Source organism: Nicotiana attenuata, chromosome 6, assembly GCF_001879085.1.
Source record: "Nicotiana attenuata strain UT chromosome 6, NIATTr2, whole genome shotgun sequence".
NCBI classification, from domain to species: domain Eukaryota; kingdom Viridiplantae; phylum Streptophyta; class Magnoliopsida; order Solanales; family Solanaceae; genus Nicotiana; species Nicotiana attenuata.
This window is the reverse complement of record NC_031994.1, coordinates 86765079-86785303: the sequence shown is the minus strand read 5'-3', so window position 1 is coordinate 86785303 and position 20225 is coordinate 86765079. Positions and strand designations below refer to the sequence as shown.

The 20225-nt window shown below is 37.2% G+C and overlaps 1 protein-coding gene across 1 annotated transcript; it reads right to left on the bottom strand.

The window, feature by feature from the left end:
• Window positions 10987–18832, bottom strand: LOC109228068. The gene is made up of 2 exons (XM_019393249.1): window positions 18728–18832; window positions 10987–11475 (listed from the first exon to the last, which is right to left on the bottom strand). Exons 1-2 carry the CDS (start codon window positions 18830–18832, stop codon window positions 10987–10989), a joined length of 594 nt encoding a protein of 197 aa, XP_019248794.1.

Below are 20225 nucleotides of genomic sequence, written 5' to 3'. Positions count from 1 at the left end.
GACACGATGTGCTAACCTAGCTGCCGCCTGCTAGACAATAGTCGTGGTTGTTGTGTTTAGTTGAACGGTAAAAGAATTTATGTTTGACATGGTATTTGGAAGAAATATGAAAAAGAATATAAAGCAAAATCGTCATAATACATGAATGGATCACGTAGAGAAGATTTTCTGTTTTGTGGTCACCCACATTCTGATCTCTAGAATGGAAATAGTGGTGAACAATAGAAATAGAGTAACAACAAAACCAACATTTCAGGCAGTCCCTGTATCTCCTAAGTGGATTTCATAGAAAATATTTACTGCTGCCAAAAGTAACCTTTCCCGTGTGTAATGGTACCAATTCCAATATTTTCTCACTAGCGATTCCTAAAAATGGCGAAATAGAGTTAATCAAAGTTGTATGGCTCAAAATCGAAATTTAAACAAATGAGATTCATATGAAAAAGACCAATTAATTGATTACAAAAAAGAAAATGATTATGAGCTCTATTCATTAGCAAACCAAAAAGATAATTTTAAAAAATGTTATGGATATGATCTTTTAGCGTATCCCGATGCCCTACCTTTGCCCTCTCAGGTTCGACCACGCAGGGTCCCAATTCTCCTGCACTCGAACTAGTTGCCCAAGAAGGAAAAAGATCTTTTTTTAGATCTTTTTCCCTTACTTTTTAATATCATCGTGATTTTTTTGCTATCACTCTAGATCGTATATAAAATAGTTGTATATTTAGATTCCCTTATTCTATTCCCTAAGTTAAGTAATTCTCTTGAGCCACCCACCATATTTATAGATTGCTTTGGGCTAAGCTAAATAAGACTATTTCAATGATGGCCCTCCATGGATTCATATATATAAGCCGCAGCTAAAGTTGCAAAAATAAGAGCTTGAATACCACTTGTAAATAATCCACTTCTTAAAATATCCTATATACGTAGGTTGGAACAGGGGAAGGGGTCAGATTTATCCCGACGGTCGAGCCAAAAATGCAATAACCTAACCATATAAACAAATAAGCCTGTTTGATCTACTAGAGTCAAAGTCAAATACTTGCTAACAATAACTGAAAAGGGTAAATTTAGTCCTTAGATGAAACAAACTTGTAAGCAATCAAGAACAAGAATGATAGAAAGGAGAAAGGGGGTAAGCAGATATTGCTGTAAGTCGGCTTGAGCGCTAAGGGATTAGGGAATTAGGGGGCTTGGGGTGTTGGGCTTAGGCTTATTGGGCTAAAAAATATAAATAGAGTTGGGCTTGGACTTAGAATACTTTTGGTATTTCTGTATACCGATATATCAAAAACTCAATACCGTATACCGTACCGAAATAACGAAATACTGCAATTTCTGTACATAAATATACCGAAATACCAAAAAATCGAAATTTAAATACCAAATTAATTCGGTTCGGCTCGGTTCGGAATTCGATTTTTTGGATTTTATGCCCACCCCTACTAATAACTATTGATTATCCCAAAACATTGATCCCATAAAATCATCATTCTCTCATGGGAAGATCAAAAGCCTTTGTATGTATACGTATACTATTATGTATTTTTTTAAATAAAATTTATACGAATATGAAGATCAAAAGCCTTCGTATGTATACACATATTATTTTTCAAAAATTCATACGGTATATAAATTCGAGTAACCTTGTTATACCATACACATATGATAAGAGACGTTTCATTAAACACATAATTCACTACCATTCCCTTAACCTAAACATGAATACTAACCAAGAAACTAGTTCGAAGCTATTAAACTTGAATAACAACCTAGAAACTAGGTCGGAGCAACTAAGGAATGCATTATACATATCTTTAGGGTTGAATTCGGACGACAGTTTGATGAATGAAGATGAGTGGATCAACATTGATTCAGACGGCAACTTCAATGATGGAGAAGATCATGTTGACGATGATGATGATGATGATGATGGCGGCGGTCATTATTTAGAGGAAGAGGGAGAAGGTGGAGAGGACAGAGAAATGTCTAATGAGTTCAATAAAGAAGATCTAGTAATATGTCTAATTACTGGAATGAGGTTCAGCAATAAGGATGTTATGTTTGATTTTACAAAGAACATGCAAGATTATCAGGGTTTTGTATTGACAAAAGAACATCAAACAAAAAAGGTGGTGATATTGTAAGGTATGTGCAATATGGTTGTGATAGGTCTAGGAAACCAAGGAATAAGCATGTTACCTACAGGAGGAACTGTCGTGCTAGAATAAATGAAATTTTGGAGGAAAATGGTTTATGGCGTGTTTCAAAGGTAGTTAAAAGGTATAATCATCAATTAGAACCAACACCATCGCAATTGATGATTGGACACATGTCGCTTAGTAGGTCTCTTAAGAGAGCTTTTACACCCAAAGATATTGCTGGCTTAAGACTTTCAAAAAATATAGGAGTCGCTGAAGTGCTTGCTGGTGGCCCCGAAAATTTGGGTTATAGACCAAAGGACTGTAGAAATTATATTTTACAGAGTAAAAAGCTACAATTGCAAGAAGGGATGCACAATCATTACTCAAGTTCTTCAGTGACATGCATAAAAAAGACAGGGAATTTTACTACTCCGTATATGTGGATAGTTTTGGCCGACTTGGTAATGTTGTATGGGTTCATTCACACTCTAAGGTTGCATATGAGGAGTTCCATGATGTCATATGCATTGATACCACATACCTTGTGAATCGATATAATATGCTATTTGTTTCATTTGTTGGTGTCAATCAGCACATGCAGTCTATACTTTTGAGATGCGCTCTTATGTCTAGTGAGGATAAAACAAGTTACAAAATGGCGATGTCTACATGGCTTGGGGCTCTAAGCAATGTTCATCCATTAACTATCATGACTGAACAATGTGATAGTATTAAGGCTTCCATCAATGCATTGATGCCAAACGGTACATAAATATTGTATATGGCAGATATTCGCAAAGTTGCCTATGAAGTTAAGCGGAGTTCTTTGGTAGTAAGATTGCAAAGGCAAAATTTAAAGCTTTAGTCCTTGATAGCATTAACTTTGCTGAGTTTGAGAGAAGATGGACTAATTATATTGCAAAATATAACTTAGATTGAAGGGATTGGTTTTATAAGTTTTATTTGGAGAATGAAAAATGGGTTATACCTACATGATCACTTTTGGGCTGGAATGTTGTCCACACAAAAAAGTGAAGGAATTCATGCTTTCCTTGATGGATTTATCACCTGCCAAAGCACTTTGAAGCTATTTGTTCAACAGTATGAGTTAGACATAAGAGCTAAGTTTGAGAAAAAATTGGAGCCGAATATAGGTCAAGGTGCTTTGAACCAAAATGTTTGTCTGAATTCGCATGGGAAGAAAAACTTCAAGCATGTTATACTCGTGAAGTGTTTGAATTTTTTCAAGTACATTTAAGGAAACTGTACCATTGTAAAATCAACACCCATGAAGATCATCAAGCAAACCCTGGAGTGGAGAAATACATTATAACTGATTATTCGCTCAGGAGTTTTAACACTAGAGATCCATTTGTCTTCACGGTTGAATATACACCTATTGGCGAATATCTAAGTTGCAGCTGCAAGTGGTTTGAAACAAGAGGTATTCTATGTTGCCATATACTTAAGGTCTTGTCTCATAAGAGGATTGAAAACGTTAATGAGAGGTATATACTGAAAAGGTGGAGAAGAGATGTTGTTCGTCCACGCTTGAAACGTTTCTTTCTAGGAGGTTACCCACGTATGACTTCTGAATACATGATGTATAGGGAACTATTTAAGCATTTTGAATGGGTTTATGATATTGCATTGGATACTGTGATGAGGCAATATATTAAGTATGATTTGAACATATTAGAGCATGATATTTTGAATTAGGATGACGATATGATAGTTTCAATTTGGGAATTGGAAGATATGCATGAGTGTGAGGGTGAGTGTGAGGGTGAAGGAAGAAATATAAGAGATCCTAGATATGTAGCTTCTCGTGGATGTCCAAGGTTGAATAGATATAAAGGGCGAGTTGATTCATACTTTAGAAGTTCACAAACGGGTGGTGAAAATAGAGTTAGAGGTAATAGGAGGGATAAATGTGGTGGTAGAAGTGGTAGAGGTGGCGGTAGAGGCCGTGGTAGAGGTGGTGGTAGATGGTGTGGAACTCCTCGACTAACAGAAGGAATTGAGGTAATGTATAGCAAATTTGATTTTTTTTTTACATAAATACATTGCTTATGCTTATTAGTCTTTTTTACTTTAATTACAGCAAGATGATGCAATAATACCACCACAGAGTAGCTTGCCTGATCTAAACAATGAAGCGAATTGGGAAGTGGAAGATTTGACCGTTTAGTTTGAGATGATTTAAGTTTGAAACTTATTTAATTTGATTTGAGATAGATTCGTTTTGAATTTATTGACTTTATTTTGTAATAAGTTTAAATTTGTCGTATTATTATTGTCATTATTAAATGCTTCATTTTATTGTTACTTGCTTTGAATTTAGAGGACTAAACTAAAAATGTGACTATTTGCAACTAGTACAGAAGTCAAAGACTTGATAAGATTAAGATCAGTACAAAACTATGAACTAAAATACTCACATCTTGATATTACTAAAATCGAAAAAATCAGTTTGCAAACTTAAAACCCTACCTTCAACCCCTATCTTGGTATTTGAAACCCTACCTTTAACCCTTACATTCAACCATTTTTTCCCCAAAATATATAGTTGCTCAGCTGTACTGGGTTGTGTTGTATAAACCAACATTCAACCACTTTTTTGTAGCCCTACCTTCAACCCTTACCTTCAAGCCTACCCTAAGTATTTATGTGTTTTGAATTAGTTCCCACGTAGTGCACTTCATCTAGTGTTGCTCTCTTAATTGTTCTACACGCGACTCTTCATCTTCCCAGTAGATGTGGACGCATTAATTTACTTGCGACCTTTATTCTTCCCAGTAGAAGAGCATGCATTAACTGCTGCTTTTCTTCTTCCCAATCGTTGTGTATGCATTGTGGAAGTATTGTATTTAATAGCTTGCTTCGATTTTCAAGTTGTATTGGTGTTAGTTGCATTGTATTTAATGGTTTCGGATACCAAAGTTGTTTTAATGAATACAATATCTATTTTTTTCCCGGAATTGGCATCAATGTAAAATCATACAGATTTCAATGCGTGTATTCGTTCTTGTTCAGGTAAGACTTCTAACAAATTATCAGTGTAAGACTTCTAACAAAAAAGGGGAGGATGTGGACGAAGATGTAGTTGAAGATACTAATGCATATCTTAGGGTTACCACCCTTCATATCCATTGTTTACCACCCTTCAATTGATAATTCCCTATTTACTATCACAATAATGACATACCAACCATTTAACTTCCATATGAAGCATTTACACTTCCAAAGAGATCAATGTTCATTCCATTCCGATTTTTGAATGATAATTTTAAAAAAAATGTTAAAAGAAGACCAATGTGATGAAGATTAAAATTTGATAACATTAATAGTTCAACAGAAAAACGAAAGCACAACAACCATAATTAAATCAACATGAAAATAAAAGATAATAAAAGGATAAATCAACACAAACACATCCTAGAAACTAGTCAATTTCAACCGGATTATTAGAAGTTCCTTCTCCCTTCACTTGAACTTTGAAGACAACATACAGTGGTGCAACATCAACCAACTCAAATTTGACGGCGTAACCTCGCTTGACATAATTGTCCAAAATAAAAAGTTTTCAACCTACTTTGAACCTTCTTCATTCACTAATTCTCAAAGATACAAATCACTTTTTGCCACGATAGTGAAGAAGCACGATTTCTACTATTGGAGGAAAATGCTTGTAGATTTTTCTTGGAATATACTGAAAAAAGAAAAAAAGCATTATTATTAAGTTTTCGAAAAATATAAAACTAAAACAAGAAAAAATATATATACACTACTGATGCATATATTTTTCTGGAGCTAAGGTATAAAAAACAAAAGTATTTGATGTAAAAAAAATTCAATGAGGATTTAAGTCAAGAAGTTTGTGTAAAATTCAAAGAGATAAGTTTAAAGGACATAATAATTTACCAAATCGTCGTAGTTGATGTAATAATCAGTCACAACCACTTCAAATGTTGGATGATTCTCTTCTTCATTATCATTAGTGGAGAGTCAGATAGGGCTCGTTTAGCAGAGGGAGAGGTGAGTGTGTTTTAGGCCTTTAGGGTTTGAGTATATGATACCATATATATGGGGCCGACCCATTTGAAAAAAATATTTCAAACACCCTCCTCAAAAATTTTGAATGCTAATTTTCCCTCTTAAGTTTTTTCATCATTCAATTTTGACAGCTTTGTATCCCATCGTTTGAATTCTAATTAAATTATTTTTAATGCTAATTTCATCAATTTTTCATCCTAAATTTGAATCCCAAGTAGCAATTTTGATTATGAAATATTAATGAATTAAGTTATATATTTTACATATTTAGTCCCCCTTTAATAATCGATAGCTATTGACTAATATTGGAGTCATATGACCTATGTTATTACGTCGTTGTGATTCATAGTTATATTGACCATATATAATATCCAATATATAATTCCATTCATTAAGGTCATACGTATCGGCCACTAGTTATTCATAGCAACCATAGAAGTCCATTGACTAAGATTTCAGTCATATTGCCTATGCTAATTACATCGTTGTAATTCATAGTTATATTGACCATTTATATAATAGCCAATATTTAATTCTATATATTTTTATTGGTTAATCTTAATTATAATAAAATAGAAAACATGATTAAATTTTAGGACTAAAATATATTCTAACTTCTTTATTAAGAGGAAAAATAAGATGACATTTTTGGACTAAATTGTCAAATAAAATTTTTGGAGGGAAACAAAGGAAAAAGTAAAAATACTATTGGAGGGAAATTAAAAGTTTTTGACTCTTTATATATCTCCTAAACATAATTTAAACAACATTTCCAACTCTCCAAACAAAATGGATACTCTAAACATGAATGCTAATGGATGGATTGAAGATGATTTCGATCCATGATTTAGGATGGATATGCCCAGATCGTACATTAAGCGTGATGATCTCGTAACTTCACTTCTTCTTTTTTCATTTTTATGATATGATTTCTTACCCTATCTGATATGATAGCCATTGATTATCCTAAAGCAATGAACCCTGAACCATATCTTTACATTATATTTTTGCAGTTTCTTCCAAAGAGCATCTGTGACTATCTTCCTCCTATTTCGGTTAAAACAATTATTCTATGTAATGAAAAGGAATGGACTGCGGCTCTCACAGTTAGTGTTCGGAGAAGACTTGTTAAGGGTGAAAATAATTTGTTGTCGACAATAATTTGAAGAAAGTGAGTGTTTTTCTCCTTGAACTAGCTGAGGCTACATCAGAGGTTGTGATCCTCTTTGTTAAAGTGCAAGGAACACCTAATGTTTAGCTCGTCAGATGTGCTTTTAGTTATATGTAGTGACCGTGTTCTACCCTTTTCATTCAAATGGATCAAAGTAGTATTGTAAGAGCATGTTTCTGGATTAATATGATTGTTCCTTATAATATTGTATGCATTTTTCGTGGATTATTATTATATTTATTTATTTTATGAAGACTAGCCGATTAAAAAAAACCTATTTAAACTGGAAATCATTTATAGATTTAGTGCAAAAAATGAATGAATTGGAACTAAACATTTTTTAATAGTTTTATGCCAAGTCCCCCTCTTCTTTTCTATCCTTTTACAACCAAGAACAAGACTGGAAAAAATATCTTTAAAAAAAAACTAAAAATCAACATTAATTTGCTCATAGAGAAGTGAAAAAATCAACAGCGAAAATTAAAAAATTATATTTACCAATACAAATTTCGGAGACCAATCCGTTATTAATTAGAATTCAACCACCAAAACATAAACCTAAACCTAAATCTAAACGAACCTAAATCTATGAAAGGCACTGCCACTATATGGCAGAAGATAAAAAAAAGTTATCCAAAATCTGTTTAGGCGGATGGATAAAGACATGCTTTGATAATTAATTGTAGTCATGGAGGAGAGAAATGATTGCATGGAGGAGAGAAATGGTTGCATGGAGGAGTGAAATTGACTATTGGGAAGTGTAATGGTTGCATGGAGGAGTGAAAATTGACTATTGAGAAGTGTAATCGTTGCATGGAGGAGTGGAAGGGGCTACTGGAAAGTGTAATGGTTGCATGGAGGAGTGGAAGGAGCTACTGGGAAGTGTAATAGATACATGGGAGAGTGGAAGTGGCTACTGAGAAGTGTAATATCCGCATGGAGGAGTGGAGGTGACTACTGAAAAGTGTAATGGCTGCATAGGGTCTCTACAAAGAGACATTAAGTCCTACTGGGAAGTGCAATAACTATTATAACTCTCCCTATATATTTTTCTCGTATGCTAACCCTACATAAAACAAACAAACTGAAACTACTACTACATCTAAGCATAACGATGGATAAGACTCCCATCAAGAAATCTGTTGAATAGCCACTCCATGTCCATGGTTCACCCGTTAGTCATAATATTTTGTACCAAGATCTTAAGCGTGAATTTACTAAGCTGAAGCGTGAGGTTAATGAATTACTTGAGAGGCTAGTTCGTGACTCAAGCATTGATTACCTAAAAAGTGTCATGTTGGAGGAGCATCCGCTAACTTCAATTTATACCATGCTTGATGATATGCCCACACCATCTGTCCAAAATAGAATCAAGAGCAATTCTATTATTGTTATCACTAGTGACACTGAGTCCGCCTCCAAGACCACTAAGTCTCTCTCTGTGACCCAGAATATTGAGTAGTCCATGCATTATGAAGTTTTATCTCAAGTTGTCTTTTGCATATGGTGATATTTTTATAATAGTCGATGAAGTTGTCTACCCCTTATGGTGATGTTTTTATTGATCTTATTATATTTTGGTGATATTATGAAATCTCATATTAATGAAATTATATTATTATGTCTTTGAATCTTTTTTTTACTTAAAGGATCGTTTGATGCCTGCTAACAAAACAATCCAATTGTCTTCAAAAGTGCATGATGGTAGGCTAGAAATCCGTATTTTAATTGTAGTTTGCACTCCAATTATTGTATTTTACTTGTATTTGAGCTTAAATGTTAGTGTATTGCACTTATTATATGTTTAGGAGTGCTTCCGAGCTATTAACATAATTTGGAACAAACTTGAACAAGTTGGAGATTTAAAGTCTGAGTAAAACCTCAAGAAATTACACGTTCGGGGTCGAGGACCAAGTTTGGATATCAAAAAATGAGGAAAAAAAGATTACTCTGAGAAAAATACACTACCGCACCGCGAGGCCCATGACGCTAGTGCAAAATTCCTGTAGAGTGAAAAAAGTCAACTCTCTGAAGATCCTCACTAATGTGGCGCATGTGGCGGCGCATAGGGCGCCACACTCCAATTATCCTACTTCGGCTTGAAAATGGTAGTTTCATACGGGCCTGTTCCTATATGGTATAAATACACCAAAAATGTGATTTTTAGAGGACTTTGACCTTGGAAGTTTTGAGAGAGCATTGGAGGCTGCAAGACACATGATTTCATCATCTTTCCATCAATTCAATACGGGAGTTTGCATTGTTAAGTTAGATTGATGCTTTCTTACTCTTTAATTACAATTGTGATGACTTCCTCTATGATTATGGAGTAGTTTACCATATGGTTCGACGAATATAGTATTTTGATAAATATTTGTGGATTTTAACTCTAGTTCTTGCTTGAATTCGTTTATGGAGTTTTGAATTCTTGCAACTTTATTCACCGGTTTATTTAATCGAAAAATGGATATTTTGGTGATTATCTTTGCATTATTTTGTTTGATTTAATTCAGTGATTCTCTTAAGTAATCGCAAGAGCTTGTTAAACTGTTGATTAAATCAAGTTAGGAGAATATTCGAGAGACGTTTTCCTAAAGACTAATTCATTTACTCATGCTTGCATATTTTCGCAGTGCTTTTATTAGTTCACCTCGTAGAGTTAAGATTTAATCGAGAGATGAGTCTTGACTATATGTTTGAACTAATCATCGAGTGAATTCGTAAGGATCATTAGAGAATTGGAGTGAATTAAACTAGAGTTAAATCCCATATCACTATCTTGCACCTATCCTGTCATGACCATTATTTTTCACATTGATAAGAAAGCGACTTTGCTAATCTCTAGTTTGTTGTAGTCAATCGTCAATTGCTTTACTTTAGTAGTTAATCATAGTTCATAATCATTCCAAATCAAGTTTTGATCCTCCTGAATAGTAGTCAAACCAGGAATTACTAGAGCATTGTTTCAATCCAATCCCTGTGGAGACGATAATCATACTATACTATCTTTGGCTAGCGAGCATCACTTTTGTGTTGTGTTTTGCGCTCATCAGTGCAACTGTTCGTTTGATGCCTAATGCAATGAAAGAACTACGGGTAGCATTTGTACAGATTAATTAAGTCCTCTAAAGGTGGTCAATTTTTTGTCAAATTAAGAAAGCACATTGAATTTTTGACACCAACCTTGGACAATAGGAAAATGTATTGTCATAAAATATGTAAAAAACTTGAAGATATTTGAGAAGAGAAGAAGTACTAATGAAGAAAACTTCCCAAGTTCTTGTCAAAAAAAGGAATTTTTGAGAGATGTATCAAATAATGTCCAAAATCAGACATTACTACATTTTTCCATAATCAAACAAATGTGAAAGGTTAATCAAACATTCCATACAGTGTCTAAAATCTGATGAATATCAGGGATCAATGTATTAAGGTTTAAAACAGGTGCAAAATGAATCTACCGCTTATAACTACTAAACATCTAGTCAGTAGATGATATCACTTTGATACTTAGAACTAGACTTTTCAATTAAGATCCAACAATATAGATAAAATATTCAATTCATAAGGGGGAAAATAGTTTTATTAATAATCAAACTGAATAATTTTTTATATCTTTATCCCTACAAATATTCCAGCTAACAACACAGACGAAATAACACTTGCTCCATCGTCACCTTCAACCCCTACACCACTTTCATCTACAAACGAACTTGAAGATGGGCTTTCAGTGTCAGGATTTTCTTCTTGGAATTCATTGAATGCTGCTATGGCTTCATCATAAGATTTGAAAGACTGGAAGATGCTTCCTTTGAAACCTATAACCATAGGAGCACACTCACACCAAGAGTCGTATAATTCGGGCCTTTTAGCACGAAATACCACATACACCTTCGATGCCGATAAATTCTCAGCTTGACAACTTTTTCTGAACTCATTTAACGTTGCTATGGATTCATCATACAATTTGAAAGCCTGGAAGATGCTACCATTGACACCAGTAATCATAGGAGCACACTGACACCAAGAGCTGTATAATCCAGGCCTCTTACCACGAAATACAACATAGACTTTCGAAGCATTATTCCTCTTTCCGTCCTACATTCCTTAATCCAACCCTTAACACCAAAAGAAAGATAAGAGATAAAGAAGGAGAAAATAAAAATAGAAAAGAAATGGGGGCCGGAAAAGCTTCTTAGGTGAAGCACTATATATTTAAGAGTTTAGGGTTAGAAAATGACCAATGCAAGATGAGTATAGTAGTTTAAATGTATATGTATTTCCTCTGGTATACTATGTGTATATTTCAATGTATTTCGTTTGGAATAGTAAGTGTATATGTGCATTGAGTGCTTTATGGAAAAGGATGTAGCCATGCATGTGTATACGTGAAAGCGGCATTGGGAAGGTAATACAATTGAAATAATTAGATGTCACGACCCCAGTTCACCCTCCATGAACATGTCGTGATGGCATCTAGTTCCTACAACTAGGTAAGCCTAACAGTGCGGAATAACAAATTAACATTTGCGGAATAATTAATTAAAACTGAACATACAGAATTAACAACTGTATATAAGGCCACTCGGCCTATACAACTCAAAATATGCGGAAGTCTACAACTAAATCCCAAAACCCGAAAACTCACGAGAAACACAGGCTAATAGAATGTAGTAAACTGCTCTACCCCAGAATGTCTAAACAACATGAAAGGAAAGAAAAGGAACTATATGCTAAAGCCGGAATAGAGTAGAGACTCCTGGTCTGCGAACGTAGCAGATATACCTCAAGTCTCAGCTAGGACTCTCCACCACGAGGATGATACGTCTGGGAGGAAGTACCTGGATCTGCACATGGAAAACATGCGCAGGAAGGGCATGAGTACACCACAGTGGTACTCAGTAAGTGCCAAGCCTAACCTCGGTTGGGTAGTGACGAGGAAGGTCAGGGCCCTACTGAGATAAAACATAATAAATAATGAGATAACGGAAGCAGTTTAAATAAAGTCTACAGCGAGAATCTAAACCAGGTAAATAAGGAAGAACAGTAATAGAAAGCAAAGGTAACAATACAAGGAAAACTGCCCTCAACAAGGAATAATAGCCAGGGGATCTCTTGGTATCCTCAATAAGTAAGTCGGGGATCTCTTAGTATCCCGAGGATCTCTGGGTATCCTCAATAAGTAAGTCGGGGATCTCTTGGTATCCCGAGGATCTCTAGGTATCCTCAATAAGTAAGCCGGGGATCTCTTGGTATTCCAATATATATAGAAACACATGTGCCAGGGATCTCTTAGTATCCCGCACCCTCAGTCCAGAATATCTCAAGTACAGGGGATCTCCCGGGAAGCCGTCCCGTAGTCCCAAATTAAACACACAACAACAACAACCTATAATCTCAGAATAAATGCTAAAATCAGGACAAGTAATAGTAAATTCTAGCCTAACATGCTTCACAGAGTACAAATAGTACAGCTAAACAAATAAGCAAGTAAGCCAGCTAAACATGTGTCTCTAAGTTAGCACAGGTATAAACTTACAGTCCAAAATGAACAAGTAAACATGGAATCTCAATTTAAATACTTCAAGTAGAAACGGGTTTACAACAATTAGCTCAAGTACGCGCTCGTCACTTCACGTACGAGGCATTCAAATATTCAAAGATCATGTCCTAAGGGGAAAGGTCCCCCACACAAGGTTAGACAAGCCACTTACCTCGAACCGGCTCAATATCAACTAGAAACCACACTCTTTCCACGAGTATCCGACTCCAAATGGCCCAAATCTATTCAATTCAATTACACATTGTAAATAACATCGCAAACACCTGGTTTTGCTATTAAATTCAAAGCTACGACGTGAAATTAGGTGAAATGACCAAAATGCCCTTCAGGCCAATGCCCCGAATTCGAATAATTTTTATATTTTCAGAACACTCGTACTCTCACGAGTCTAACCATATAAAAATCTCCCAAATCGAAGGTCAAATGCTCACTCAAAACCCAATAGTTTGGCCTAAGAAGTTTTAACCAAATTCTTCAAATTTTAATCCCAAATTCGAATTTTAATGATGGATTTAACTACAAAATGATGAAATATAACTAGAAGGGATTAAGAAAACGTTACCCAATGATCTTCACTTCAAAACCCACTCAAAATCGCCCTCTCCCGAGCTCTCAATTGATTTTTCTCAACTTTTGAAACTCAACCCTCGAAATTCCCTTTTCTGAACAGGTATTTCCGCTTCTGCGGACAAGGGACCGCTTCTGCGGTCCCGCTTCTGCGGAAACCAAGCCGCTTCTGCGGTTTTCACTTAATGGGCCAGGTTCCGCTTCTGCGGTACAAATCTCGCAGGTGCGAACCGCATCTGCGGTCAAACCTTCTGCACCTGCGGAAAAGCTGAGGAGTCCAGATTTCGCTTCTGCGATGACCAAGGCCGCTTCTGCGGTTCCCAAGCCGCAGAAGCGAAAAGATACCAGAAGCAGCAGAACTGCTACCTCTCAACTTCCAAAATTCTTCCGTTAACCACCCGAAATCATCCCAAGGCCCCCGGGACCTCAACTAAAAGCACCAATACCACCTAATACCTTATTCAAACTTGTACCAATCTTAAAAACACCTAAAACAACGGTGGAAACCCGAATTAATCAATGATTCAAGCCTAAGAACTTCAAATTCCAACAAAACACGCTTTCGATCAAAAACCTACCCGAACCTCGTCCGAATGACCTGAAATTTTGCACACACATCCCAAATGACATGACGAAACTACTGTAACTTCCGGAATTCCAATCCGACCCTCGGATCAAAAACTCACTGTCGGACCGGAAACTTATAAAATTCAAACTTCGGCATTTCAAGCCTAAATGAGCTACGGACTTCCAAAATACATTCCGAACACGCTCCCAACCCCGAAATCACCTAACGGAGCTAACGGAACCATCGGATTTCCATTCCGAGGTTGTCTTCACACTGTTTTGACTACAGATCACTTTTCAACACTTAAGCTCTCATTTAGGGACTAAGTGTCCCAAAGCTTTCCGAAACTCAACACCGAACGTCCCGGCAAAAAAAAATAGCAGAAATGAACTTAGGGGAAGCAGTTAATGGGGGATCGGGGCGTAAATTCTTAAGACGACTGGCCGGGTCGTCACACTTAGACCAACCCCTGATTTCCTTTTCAGGTCGAGGTGAAGGGGAGCATCCAAATATGGTACATGGATAGTGGCTGTTCAAAGCATATGACAGGAAGCAAGAACTAGTTCCATTCACTTGAGGATCTTAAGGGAGGTAATGACTCCTTTGGAAATGGAAAGAAATGTGAGATCATTGGGGTTGAAAAGATTGGTAAGTCTGATTCTCACTCTATTGAGAATGTATACTTGATAGATGGACTGAAGTACAATCTAATAAGTGTATTGAAATTAAGTGATAGATGTAACATGGTAGCCTTCACCTCTACAAAATGCTTTGTGATAAATCTTACCATTGACAAGATAGTTTTGAAGGGAAAAAGAGTGAACAACATATATGTTGTGGATCTGTCCACACTTCCAGATAATGAGCTCACTTGCTTAAGTGTGTTGGATAATGATCCCCTCCTTTGGCACAAGAGACTTGGACATGCCAGTCTAAGCCAACTCAACAAACTAGTCTCCAAGGACTTAGTGATAGGGCTGCCTAACATTAAGTTCAAGGAAGATAAAGTTTGTGAGGATTGCGCAAGGGGAAAGCAGGTAAGATCCTATTTCAAAAGCAAAAAAATGGTAAGCACTACCAGGACGACTGGTCCATATAGATCTTTGTGGACCAATGAGAATATTGAGCAGAGGTGGTAAGAGATATTTATGGTTCTTGTTGATGATTACTCTAGGTTTACTTGGACGTTATTTTTAACATCTAAAGATAAAACATTTGACATGTTCACTTCATTTGTTAGAAAAACTCAGAAACAACTAGGTAATCAATTCGCATTAATTAGATCTGATCATGGTACTGAATTTGAGAATGCTAAATTTGCTGAACTTTGTGATGAGCATGGCAAAAATCATAACTTTTATGCTTGTAGGACTCCACAGCAAAATGGAGAAGTTGAAAGGAAGCATAGGCATTGGAAGAAAGGGCTAGGACTATGCTTCTTTCTAGTAAACTGCCCTATAGCTTATGGGCAGAAGCTGTGAACACTGCTTGCTACATAATAAATAGGTCCATGAATAGACCTGTAGTTAAGAAGAATCCCTATGAGTTACTTAAAGGGAGAAAGCCAAATATATCCCATCTTAGGGCCTTTGATGGTAAGTTCTTTGTGCACAATAATGGTGAAGACTCCCTAGGTAAGTTTGATCCCAGAAGTGATGAGCGAGTATTCTTGGGATATTCTTCACATAGTAAAGCTTATAAGATTTATAACAAAAGAAATGTGTGTAGAAGAAAGTGTACATGTGATTTTTGATGAAACTAACATTCTTTCTGAGAAGCAGGAACATGATGATGAGGCAATTGGGCTAGTAAGAAACTCAAATCAAACCACAACCCAGACTGAAGTTGTACCAAAGGAAGGAACAGGTCCTTCCACTTAGGGCAACCTGACAGGGGGAGCTGAACAAAGAGAAACTGATCCTCAAACCTCGAGGGAACCTGTCCATGAACCTGTTCCTCAGCATTAAAACATTGAAGGAACATCTAGGGGAAATCAGCTAGTTGTGAAACCTTATAAGTATCAAAGTTCTTGTCACAACCCAAACCGATGGGCCGCGACGAGTGCCCTAGTCCTACCTGTCGAACACTCATAAGCATGCGACTAAGATATAAACATGAATAATATTTGCTGAATTACGAGAATAACATGCGTGAGGAAAACCTGTCCAAAAGACATATATACTTATACGTGCGGAATATGTAGGGCAAGCCGACGAGGCTGCTATAGACAACTACATATCCAAAATTGGAAGCCGACAATGCCAGATACTATCCAACTATACATAACTGTCTACATACCTCTAATCGAAATACAACTGTCAAAGACGGGACTGAGCCACGTCATACCTATATATGTATACAAGCATATCGTACAAAAATCAAAAGCAGCTCCGGATCAAGTGGAGCACGCCAACTCTCGCTGATCAAGGATCCTAAGAAGAGGGACCGTCAGCTTGCCTACCTGCACCTGCAGGAATGAAACGAAGGCCCCGGGAAATAGGGCGTCAGTACGAACAATGTATTGAGTATGTAAGGCATGAAAAATTAGTACATAAAAGACATAGATAAAACATAGAATAAAGAAATCCACCTGTAAGTCTGAATAACTTTGTAAATTCTGCAACATTTATAGTGTCATGCACGTGCATATAAATGTCGTGTCATGCATAGGTATAGGTGTACATAACATCATCAAGCCTCTAAGGGCATCCCATCTGTCACGCCCCGAACCTGGGCCTGGACGTAACACGACACTTGGTGCCTGACTACATGTCACCAAGCGAACCAACTGCTGGCTGAATCAACATGTGGAATCATAACATACTGAATGCGGAAGATAAACTAACAGATGTTGATATACTGAAAGTCTAAATGATATAAATCAAAGTGCGGAAATACTAATACTGTCACGACCCAAAATCCACTAAGGGTCGTGGTGGCGCCGGACACCGCCGCCAGGGCAGCCAACTCAAATACTTAATTAAATCTCATTTTAACACTTTTGAAAAACATTTCTTTTATATGTTTTAAACAAGACTCAGTGTATTCTTTCGAATAAATAAATAAAATATTTAAACAACTTTTAAGATTTCCAAATAATCCAAATACATCCCCAGAACCCGGTGTCACAAGTACATGAGCAACTACTGATAAGAGAAATAAAATACAATATCCGTCCGGAATACAGTGGACGGAAAGTAAATACAGTACACTGGAAGGGACTACCCTAGCTGCGGTCGCCTAGAATGATGCAGCTCACCTAGTCCCAGACACGTCCGTGCTTCTACGCCCCGTAGGCTGCTAGAGGTATATATACCTATGCAACAAAAATGCACAGAAGTGTAGTATGAGTACGTAATCAACGTCTACTTAGTGAGTGTCCCGCCTAATCCCGAAGGGGTAGAGACGAGATGGTCAACTTGACACTCTCTAATAGTCCAATGATTATTTGTCCTTAATATACATATTAAACAGTGGATTTATTTTATAAACATGATTTTAATCCAGATAGAGGAAACAAGTAAACACCTAATTCTTTCATAGGAAAATTTCCAGAGTTTCTCTTTAAATATAATCCAAATATTTTTAAGCCACAAAAGGGCAATAATAACTTAATTAAGTCCAGGCAGCAACACAAGCATGCGCAAATCATACCGAGGCGACGGCCCGATCTAACAAAAATAAATGTGCATTTGCCGAGGGTCGACGGCGCGCCTATAGATGCATCTATTAATCTGCCGAGGCGTTCGGCCCGTTCCAAAATAAACACACACACAGTCAGACAATCAGTCAAGAAGTCAACATGGAGCAATTATCCAAGAAAGGCCAATTCTCTTTATTAATTTGAGAAAACGAAGCATAAGTCTTTTTAGAAATCCATTTATTAATTTAATGTGATCTAAGCAATTCAAACCATCAATGGTTCACAATTATTTCAAATATAACATGCTTTTGGGTCCTAGACTACCCGGACAATAGCATAATAATAGCTACGCACGGACTCTCGTCACCTCGTGCGTACGTAGCCCCCACAAATAGGAGCACTTAACCAGTTTAACTCACCTATGAGGTAAATTCCCCTTCACAAGATTAGAAAGGAGACTCACCTGGCTCCGAAGATCCACAACCGGCATTCTACATTCTTCCGAAGACTTGCACCAACGCACAATGCTCTAAAACTAGCCAAAGATCATATAAATCCATTAATACATGCTCAATTAATACATGCTCAATTATACTTTACAACCCAGTTTATAACACCCGAAAAGTTGAAAAAAATGCCCTCGGTCCCACGTGCCCGGAATCCGAAATTTCTCGAAGATAAAGTTTACCCATGAACTCACGAACTCAAATATATGATTTTCTCTTAATTCCATACTCAAAATCGTGGTCAAAATCCAAGAACACTAATTTTCTAGGTCTTCCTCTAACCCTCAATTTTCTACCCATTTACATGCTAAAAATCCATACATAATCAATGTATTTAACTCAAAGGTGATGGGGATAACTTACCTTAACCATGACGACAAAAATCCTCTCTTGAAGCTCCCCAAAATCGCCCAAGCCATAAAGAAATGGGAGAAATGAACTCAACCCACGATTTAAATCAACCTTTCTGCCTCCAGGTCTTTTCGCTTCTGCGGAAACTATACCGCATCAGCGGTTCTGCTTATGCGGTCTAAAGGCCGCTTCTGCGGCTCCTTCACAAGCCCCCCTTTCTCGCTTTTGCGATGCTTCGACCGCAGATGCGGTACCATTTCTGCGGCTGCTCGACCGCATCTGCGGTCCTCTCTCTTTTGGTCCCAACCGCTTCTGCGGTCAAATTCTCGCCTCTGCAGGGCCGCTTCTGCGGTCCCAAATCCGCAGAAGCGGAAATGCCAGAAGCAGCAGCTCCAGCTCTTCCTCAAACTCCAAATCCGATCCGTTAGCCACCCGAAATTCACCCGGGGCCCCCGAGACCCCAACCAATCATACCAATCAATCCCAAAATACATTACGGACCTGCTCGAGGCCTCAAATCACATCAAGCAACGCTAAAATCATCAATCGACCTCCAATCCAAGCTTTATGAACTTTGAACTTTCCAACTTCTATTTCCGATGTTTAAACCTATCAAATCACGTCCGATTGACTTCAAATTTTGCACACAAGTCTCATTTGACATTGCGGACCCACTCCAACTTCCGGAATTGGATTCCGACCCCGATATCAAAAAGTCAACCTCCGATCAAACTTCCCAAAACCTTCAAATTTCTATCTTTAGGCAAATGGCTTCAAAATGACCTACGGACCTCCGAATTCACTTCCGATTGCACTCCCAACTCCAGAATCACCATACGGAGCTATTCCCAGACTCGAAATCCCAAACAGACATCGATAAAACTGAAATGCACTTCAAGCCAAACTTAAGAAATTCCTTCCAAAATGCTAACTTCCACAATAGGCGCCAAAACGCTCGCGGGTTATCCAAAACCCAATCCGGGCATACGCCCAAGTCCGAAATCATCATACGAACCTGCTGGAACCTTCAGATCCTGATTTCGAGGTTGTTTACTCAAAATTCGAATCCTAGTTCATTCTTTCAACTTTAAGCTTCTCAAATGAGAATTTTCATTTAAATTTAACTCCGATCTTCCTGAATTTAAATTCCGACCATGCAAACAAGTCACAATTCCTGAAATGAAGCTGCTCATGGCCTCAGACTGCTGAACCACCCGCTAGGGCTCGAAACGACCGATCGGGTCGTTACAAATACAATTCTGGAATATATTTGTAGCCCACAAGGCTTAATACGAAAGGCATGCAACTCTGTCTAGCTGTTACTCTAGTCTATGAAGCCTCTAATGAAATACTGAAAACACTAACTATCTGAAAATATTGAAGACTGTAAGGTAATGATAATGCCCCGAAAGAACTGGGATCTCCAAATAGCTGGTACGAGAATCCTAGCGCTCTAAATCATCAACCTATAAATCATTACCTGCATCGTAAGATGCAGGCCCCGGGCAAAACGGGATACGATCGTCGTATCAATCACTATACGCTGTACTCAAACTTGACTGCATAACTCTGCTGAATTCACACTTTGCATCACTTTACTCATAGGACCACAATAACATTTTTGTTTGAATTAATCGAAATTCCACGAAT